This window comes from Gasterosteus aculeatus, chromosome 7 (genome assembly GCF_964276395.1).
Source record: "Gasterosteus aculeatus chromosome 7, fGasAcu3.hap1.1, whole genome shotgun sequence".
NCBI lineage: Eukaryota > Metazoa > Chordata > Actinopteri > Perciformes > Gasterosteidae > Gasterosteus > Gasterosteus aculeatus.
The window spans coordinates 19,810,251-19,819,486 of record NC_135694.1 but is presented as its reverse complement, the minus strand read 5'-3'; the positions used below and the strand labels follow the sequence as shown (position 1 = coordinate 19,819,486).

The following is a 9,236-nucleotide window of genomic DNA, read 5'->3' as shown; positions in this document are numbered from 1 at the left end:
ATTTTCCTGCAGCCGCTTTGATAAGTCACTTTAGACTTGCTCAGAGGATTCTCTATTTCGCGAAATATTTTACTGTTCGCTTAGTATTTCCCTTTGTAATTGCATTCCTTATAACGTTGTTTAGTTATTAAATACTTTTTGAATTTAAACAAATTGACTCATTCGTGTCCTCGTTTCCGGCTGGGACGAGAACAAAGGAGTGAGGCCTCCCTCGAGAGCTTTCCGAAACCCTAACAGGTGCTCCGGTTTCTTCCCGCAGACCAAAGACGTGCTCTAGGACATGATCAGGTTGGTTGGTGAATCTAAATTGCCCGTAGGTATGCAGATGTGAGTGTGAATGGTTGTTTGCCTCTGTGTCAGCCCTCCGATGGTCTGTCCAGGCCAACGTGTACCCCGTCTCTCACCCGGCTCAAGTAATGAGTCAACAACGATACTTTAAGGAACAATTACTTTTATTATCAATGAGAGGAATATAGATATTTGAAGGTGATTTGGTTTCCTGGGAGCGGTTGCAGCAGATTTAATGATGGAAAAAGATTTGCACAAAGGACATACAGATTGAACCCAAGCATATGGCCAAATGTGATCCCAACGGAGAACCATCTGTTATATCAGGATTCTTTTGGCATACTAAAACTTCAATTGCAACACAGGAATCAATCTGCTGTCTGACACAATAGCCGGCAGTAGTTCTCCTTGTAAATCAAGGCTATTCTTTAAGTGGGTTCTTATCTCGTGTTCCGATTATTGATACGGATGCGCAATCACATTTTGGAACATACAAAAATGAACAAATGACTATTTATCCTTTGAGGCAGATGCTCCAATGCGGCATTTGAACAAAATAGTACATAGCTGATACATGAAAACAATGCGTTAGGAGTAAGTGAGAAAGCCACTGATGGAGTATCCAGTTAAAAACCCCGCATCAGCTCGTAGGAAAGTAAATTCAGCGTCATTTCTTTCTGTTTCTATAAGAGAAACTGTACGATGGAAAAGCCTCAACACCGTGCTGATAATATCAGGCACATAAATACATAATAATAATAATAATAATAATAATAATAATAATAATAATAATAATAATAGACAAACAAAAGATTGAGTTTGCAAACATGTGATACTTCTCAGGTTATAGTCAGTTGTGAGGCACTCTTATTGGACAGGCATTTTATTTACAAAGAGCAGGCCCATACACACAAAGAAAATGAAAAAAAAACATGGTGGCAACTTTCCAAAGCATGATGAGTGATTGGGACTTTTGATCCCAACAGATCTCGACAATCAACGCACCGTTTCCCTCAGTCTCTAATTGCTACTAGATTAGGGCATCAAAAAAAGTACTTAGAAACGTACAATCACCAACGGCCATCACCATTTTACTTTATAAAAATATCACCATGGTGATTCCCAGATTCCCAGATTTTGACCGTGGAGAGAAATACATATTTACAGTTCCACACAAAGGGAAAATGGAAAGAAAATTCATTGGGAACAAAAAGCTTTGAGGGAAACGATGGGCAGTGTGGAGAGGGTCCCAAAAGGCAGAGCTTTAGCAATTCTTGCTTTAAGGTCTAAATGGACACCTCTCGTGTTCATTTGTCCTGTAAAGACCAGACAAATAAATCAATGAACAAAGAATTAGAGTATTGTGCAATTTGTGATGCACAGTATTTTAAATCAACGGCATCTTACTTTTTCGGGTTTTATTTAAAATGTTTGAGTTAAGATAAATAATCTCTCTAACGTGCTGGCATAATGATGATTTTCTTAAGAGGAATACTGTTTGTCAGTAATGTCTTGCACATAAAACATGGGGAGATACACACAAAAACAGAAAAGATGAAGTCACGAGAAGAGATATAGTTAAATATGTTTACAGTGGAAAACTATTAATATCCATTAACATGTATTATCAATACGTACCCATTGAAAGCCTAACAAGACGCACAAAATCATTTTTTCCAATTATTATATGTTGGCAACTTCGATCTTTTCTGAAGAAATAACTAGATAACAAATTTAATTCCCATAAATGAAGTGCTGCTGCTATACTTTAAACAGACAGAAGTAAATATGACCAGTATGCATGTGGCATAGATGTCATAATCACACATACAACACTTAATGAAGCAAGACAGCCCAACGTTATCCTTACTGAAATGATCATATGACAGATGCAATGCAAAAGAGAAAAACAAGTTACAATCTTAACGGCTAAAATAAAAAAATAAAAAAATCATATATTTATAGGGTAAAGAGTTTTCATGCATTTAAGAATTGTTTCAAATCTATTTTTGTTGTAAAGGCCAAACAAACATGATTGCATGTTTCAAGAGGCCAACTCTGTGATGTATACTTTAACAATGTGTTTACAATGATCGTCAACCAGCGGTTCTGTTTACCCGGAGTGGTCTGTAAATACTGACATGGGTTTTGACAGCCAGTGTATATTAAAGATTAATCGTAGAAGGACCAACCAGCTGATCAGAATGTGTGGCCAGTTATAGCAGTTGTAGTCAAAACAAAAAAGGGTGAAGTGACGATAAGTGAGATGGTCTCTCTGCACCAGGAAGACATTACACCTCACGGTTTGTCAGCAGTACAGCCAAAGTGGACTGACTGACAGTTAGTATCTAGAATGAGACTGCCAGGGCTGAGGGAGCAGGAAAAAAAGAGGAAAGGAAGCGCTTGAGATCAATACAGGGATACATTGACTTACAAGAATAAATAAGACATAATTCACATATAGACATGTGGCACACTATAATACTGTTTTGTTTTTAAATTCAAATACAAAGTTGCATTTGTACAGACACGTGAATTTGCATTTACATTCCTGGTGTGACTGATGCATACAACATAATACATCTATACGACGGGATAGGAGATGACGTACCTCAATGTGGATGATGTTCTGCAAGTCTAAAGTTAATGAAGTATGGAAATTCAAAATGAAAAATGAGCACAGAGTGAGCTTGGATAAAGTGTCCTTTGTTTCTATTTTTAGCAGAAATATCATCAGCTATGTGGCTGGAGCTTGGTGATGATTGACAGGGTGATGAAGGATGAAACGGTGGGCGCCCTCTGCTGGTGGAGGATGAGATGACAACGGGATGACTGCCAGATGGGAACGGATCAGGACAGAACACTGGTGTTCTGTGAATCCACGTCTTGCATGCTCATGACATCTGTACTTACTCCGCTCTCGTATGTAGGGTTGTCGAAAGCTGACTCTTCTGTCATGTTGTCATACGGTGGCAAGGATGATGGCATTCTGATGGTCTTCCCTTGGAGTCTAAGGTAAGAGTAGGGAAACAGGGAACATTGTGTGAAGACACGTTCAATTTCAAATCAAATAAACTGTTCTTTTTAAAGTCACTCCTTACTTTGCAAAGTAGACATAAATCCCGAGAACCACCACCAAGATGATAGCGGTTGGAATTAAAACCGCGAGGGTAATATTGGTTCCCTCCATGTTATAATCCATATTTACAACTAGAAAAAACAAAAACAGGTATTAGTTTTGTGAAATATGCAACGTTTTTACATAATTTGAAGAAATTTTCACAAGGTGATTGTGAGATATCGCTTGATAAATAAACTCACCATCCAACCTGCGTTCGTTCACATATTCGGTTGTGGATGCTACAAAAAGATACAATTGCACTGTAGTCAGTATTGCACCACCTAACACAACCTAATGTTACAATTACATACAATGCATATCCTTGCACTCACAAAAGCAACAAAACTCAGCACACAATAACAAGGCCGAGTTCTCATATGTGACAGCTGTAAAAAAACAAAAAGGTTTGCTAAACAGAGTGCATGGTTTACCTCTGCAGGCAGGTGGAGTGCTGTTCCACTGTGACGGGTGTCCGGGGATGCAGTAGATGTTGGCATCACCCTGCAGCTCGTAGCCCGAGTGGCAGGAGAAGCTAAGTACCTCCCCGGCTTGGTAAAAGGCCTTCTCAGAGCTCTGCACGCTGGTGGAGGCGGCACCGGGGTTCCTGCATGGCTCGTACTTCTCAGCTGAGAGTCACAAAATATTGCAGGGCATCTTTTTCAACTGTAGGAACACTGAGAGCTCACATGAACACATAAAGAGGCAACACGCCAAGACATGAAACGCAAGATTGACAATTTATGTTTTAGAACTTTTAAGAGCCTAACTCAGTGGTTCTCAAACTTTTTCTGTCGGGCTCCACTTTGGAGGAAGGAAAAATGTTGGGGCCCCACGGCCCCAACAAAAATGTAACAAAATGGTCCATGCTGAATTTTTATTAAAATAAGGACATTTTGTGACTCTTTGTGTGCTTTTATTAATAATAGAAAAAATAAAATTTAAGTCACTTTCCTGTAAACCAGATTGCTCGCCAGTGCTTCACAGCAGCACACTGATCCTTAATTACTATGGATGGGTAAAATGCAGATGAGATTAATGAGATTAATTTCCGCACGTGGGATTAAGACAATATTATAAATAAAATAACAATAATTTAAGAAAAACTGTAATACATCCGCACCCCACCAGAGGGTCATGCCCCACAGTTTGAGAACCACTGGCCTAACTCATGACAGGCGGAGCTATTGTTATTTCTCACTGAGGAAAGAGAGCCTTACGGGCACACTTTGGTAGCCTCTCGTTCCACTTGGGTGTGGCTGAATCTCGGTTGTAGCAGGTGAGGAGGCTGCTGCCAGACAGGATGTAGCCTTTATTGCAGACAAAGTGCACCGTGGAGCCAACGGTGAAACGGTTGCCTGCGATCACCTTGCGACTGTGCTCCACGTTTCCTGGGTCCTGGCATGTCATCACTGGTGGTTGAAAAAGCAAAAGATGATTGTGTGTTATCAGTAGTGGTAATAGTGGAAGTAGTAGGAGAAGAGCAAAGGAAATGCTAAATAATCTCTCTCTTTATGTGTATGTACTTTAATGTGTTAAATTACATGACCACTAGGTGGTGGCGTATCATTAAATAATCTGTAAATAGATACAACATAATGTGTAAGATGATTAGACATTTGTAATAACAGGAAGCTTATTGAAAGCAAGTGAGCTAAAAAAGTAAAAGGTCTAATTAGGGTTTATTATTTTACCTGTTTGTAATGTTCTCTTTTCTGGGACACAAATATGTGATAAAATTAACAAACATTTGTCAGAACAATTTCATATTTTCAAATATGGCAATTTCATAGCCATAATTCTAGAAGTCAGCTTGAGGCATAGAGGTAAACCAATATCATTTGAGTTCATGATGCGATCTGGTCGGAGGTCCCCCCCTCACTTGCTGAACATATGAAGAAAACAGCAGTATTTGTTTGCTTCTTCTCACCTTCCTGACATCTCGGCACATCGCCGCTCCAAGTGAGATCCCACTGGCACATGAGGATCTCAGAGCCCACCAGCTCAAATCCAGGGTAGCACTGGTAGGTGATGACGGTGCCGTGGACGAGGTCGGGGTGGGACGTGCTCTTCCAGCCGTTGGTGATCTCCGGCAGCTCGGAGCAGGTGTCGTTCCTCGGCACCTCTGGTGATGACGGAGCAGTAAAAGAGAGGAGAGGCTGAATGGAAGTATTTTACAGACATCCTTCCTATTTATTGAGCTACATCAAGGAAAGACTAAAGTAATTCTTGGTTCCAATTTTCTTATGTGATCTTCATTCTTTATTTCGTATTGTTAAAGAACAAAAATGACGTTCCTTAAATAACTCATTGCATTGATGTATAATAACATCCTGACTAGTGGTTGTATAGGACTCCAAAATTGTCTGTGTGCGCTGAACAGCGGCAGTTTGAAAGGACAATGGTTCTCTGTGAGTAACACAGCCTGTGATTTGGCAGCAGTCAATCTGCGCCTCCCTAACAGTACAGCACAGTGCCAAAAACACAAAGCGCTGGGCAAAAACAGCTGATTTTAAAGTGTGCCCTATTATTTTGTCTCTGTGCTTGTTGTTATCTCATCCTCTGCACCTGGGATAAGCCAGAAGAGGGGCAGTGGCACATCAATGGAAAGAGGCAGAGGCAGAGAAACAAGACTTTTTTGTAATTGGTAATCTGATGGTTTATAGGAACACATAACATTTTACATGGCGCGCTTGGTATAATTTTTTCATTTGCTTGTTTGTCTTGCAATATGAATTTTACACAAAAGGTTTATCATACATTTCATTTGAAGAGAAAGCTATGGAGTGCAGCTAACCAAACCAAACAACATTTTATTTTGTAAAACCTTACCAAAGAAGTGGACCACAAAGCCATTGTTGTATCCAAAGATGTTGGTGGCAGGATCGGATTGAAATTGAATAGTAACATCAGCCATGGAGGTGTACAGCTTGAAGTGTGGACGTGTGCCACTGTATTGGCCCAGGATGTTAGCCGTCAGGTCGTCCCCGTCATAGAAGGTCAGCAGATCATTCTTACCAACGTGGAGACTAGAAGAGACATAAAAGAAAGTGGTTTTCCTAATTATAAAAAATGATGGTTTTTCTTAGTAGAAATGCTTTTAACATATGAGTGATTGATATCTGATGAAAACATTGCTCACGGCATAAGGCAATGTCAGCAGTACTTGGAAATATTAATTCTGTTTATATTGGATAGATCTGATCTGAAGTAAACACTAAATAATTCATGATGTATGTCTCCCCTCGTCCCTCACATGGTCTCATGAATATGTACCATAGTGTGTATCTGCAAATATATGAGCATAATAAAATGTGATCTTTTTGCTCACAAAAAAGCCAGCCGCAATGCATGACAACAAGGCTTAGAGAAATATAATGGTCCCTAAATGCCTCGGGTAAGTAAATAATAATCCAGCAAACAATCTCAAAATCGGAATGTTAGCAATAATCCGCATACAAAATTGAATATGAAGCCGCTGTGCCACAGTTGGACAGGATCTCTGCTGTCATTAACTTAAGAATGCATTAACCTTTTCCCTTTGGTGATTTGGATGTCCTTGCTCCTTTTATGAAACACCAGCAAAGCCTGACATTTATTCACACACACGGGTGCTGGAGAAAGTGTAGTTCCCTGCTGATATAATAGTCAGGGGGAAGTAGTTGCTCTTTATGTCTCTTGAGGCGGGAGTCGAACCAGCAGTGCAGAATGACCGTATGGTTGTTTTGTGTTACATCCCCAAGCTGTGTTAAACAGAACTTTAGAGAATTAATGGCACAGGGCCGTTCTTCATGCACGTCATATAGGATGTAGGAGCCCCGCTTTTGTGGCTGTTAATCACCCACCCACTGCATGAGCTCATCAACAAGCAATCAAACTGTTCAGGAAAGCATGATTTTCTAAAAACCGTCGCCGTTAACAATCCCCACAGGTTTTTTCAATTTCTTTGGTTATCAATGCAAATTACAAGTTCCAACGCCAGAAAAATTGTATATCTTGCTCCAATGTGACTGTGTCAAATCGTGCGTCATTGTTTCTTACCCTGTCTTTATTTCTTCTTAATAAATATGAGTTCTGAGTTTATCAACATTAGGTTAAAATTACTGTCAAAATATTTGCTACATTAGAAAGCATAAGTTACCAACTTCTGTGTTCTCAGATTGCAGAAAGGAACAGAAATGCAAAGTAAAGATCATAGAAAGTAGACATGTATACAAAACACGAATGTAATGCCAACATTTAAATTTAAGCAATAGGTCAGCAGTTGAACGCTAAAATACATCCCAGTAACATACAGTGCAGTACTTGAGGTTAAATTAAACAGAGAGAAATTAGTTGTCACAAATATTTTTCAAATCACTCAGAAAATATAAATCTACAATTTCGAGAAAAACATATTGCCGCAAGCAGTCATTGCAGACTAAAACCCCCTTTTTTTTTGCTCAACAGAAGGAAGAAGCTCAGTTGCCAAAATCAAAACAGCAGGCAGTAAGTAGTAAGGGGGATTCAGGCTTTCAGGCGGCACAAAGCTGAGCAAAGTCATTTCAGCTGGTTTAATTCTGTCCAAAGAAGGAGTAGGACCAATCACACACTTCTTCCATCGTGAGACTGTATGCGGCTTTTCAATAATTGAGCCCTCAAAGTCCCGTCAGTCTCATTTCACAGGAAGCCTTTCGGGGACATATTTTTAAGCCTAAATAAGAATATCCAGCAAGTTTGATGATCTTTGGACAAACTGTCACCGATTTATGGCCATATTTGCACCCGGCCTACGCATATATTCCACATGCGTGCAACGGCCCATTTTGTAGGAACAGACAGAGAATATAAAGCTTCTGACTGGGCTTCATTGTCTATGATTGACACCCTTTCATGATAAAATAAAACAAATGACCTCAATCTTTTTTCCTTGCCTCAATCTCTTCTTCACAACTTCCCCCACACATTTTCTACATCACTGCTGAAACAAAAAAACATTTTGGCCCCATTCACCCAGATTAGAAACATATCTTACATATTAATGTTGACAATCAGCGTTATACAACAGTTCATGAAATTAGAGCAATAAAGTGAATAGTGATTGTCCTCTAGTTGAGGATTAAAACCCTCCGGCGGCAAATATGGCGCAATAACATAGATAGAATGACTGTATTCCACTCTGTGACGGTGCAGTGTGCCGGTGCTGAAACGAAAACGTCACAGCCAGGATTTCATCTTTTCCTGATTGACACGCAAAAGAGACGCCGGCTGCTTGAATGGCGGTGAAATGAGGGGCTGAGTGACAAGGTACTCCACCCCGGTTAGTTGGACAGCTTCGGGGACAATTTACACCTCCATGTTCTCCAACAGTAAGAGGCTGCGATGAAAGTGACAGGTTATGAAAATGCCAGTCTCCATTTCCCAAACCGCCATGAGAATAATTTGTGTATTTAAATATGTGCATTTCAAAAACACCATAGATAAGCAAAAAGATACAATCCAAAGAATATGCTAGTGCTGTTTTCACACTCCGACATTCATTGTTATATATTTGTCTTTTTTGAGGCGTATATGATGGATAGGATGCAGGCTTGCTCACACTTTGTGACTGAATGGAATTATCAGGAGGTGCCACAATAAAATAAATAAACATGAGTGTAGTTCACAGAGCAACACCAACGCCATCTTTTCTGATCTCCACATCTCACACTTTCACTTCTATTCTTCCTCTATTGTCCACCTGCTACTCATGTCAAGTCTCTCCACCTTTTCATTACTCCAGATTTCACCTTATCTCCCAAGGGTTGTTTTTGTTTTTAGACTACCCTCGAAGGAGAGGTATTGGACTGTC

At 39.8% G+C, this 9,236-nt stretch overlaps 1 protein-coding gene across 4 annotated transcripts in view; it reads right to left on the bottom strand.

The window, feature by feature from the left end:
* Positions 1 to 434: 434 nt before the first annotated feature.
* The window catches only part of LOC120822212 (seizure protein 6 homolog), a 73,988-nt gene continuing 65,186 nt past the window's right edge, over positions 435 to 9,236 (bottom strand). Inside the window, exons 10-17 of one of the 4 annotated variants that reach the window (XM_040181689.2) lie at positions 6,239 to 6,435; positions 5,337 to 5,531; positions 4,627 to 4,818; positions 3,841 to 4,035; positions 3,610 to 3,648; positions 3,390 to 3,498; positions 3,202 to 3,298; positions 435 to 2,656 (exon numbers count right to left, since the gene is read on the bottom strand). In XM_040181689.2, coding sequence (XP_040037623.2) covers positions 2,630 to 2,656; positions 3,202 to 3,298; positions 3,390 to 3,498; positions 3,610 to 3,648; positions 3,841 to 4,035; positions 4,627 to 4,818; positions 5,337 to 5,531; positions 6,239 to 6,435 — 1,051 coding nt within the window. In that variant the 3' untranslated portion in view covers positions 435 to 2,629. Of the gene's footprint in view, positions 3,121 to 3,201; positions 3,299 to 3,389; positions 3,499 to 3,609; positions 3,649 to 3,840; positions 4,036 to 4,626; positions 4,819 to 5,336; positions 5,532 to 6,238; positions 6,436 to 9,236 lie in introns of all 4 variants that reach the window. The other 3 variants (XM_078107424.1, XM_078107425.1, XM_078107423.1) reach the window with 3 other exon arrangements.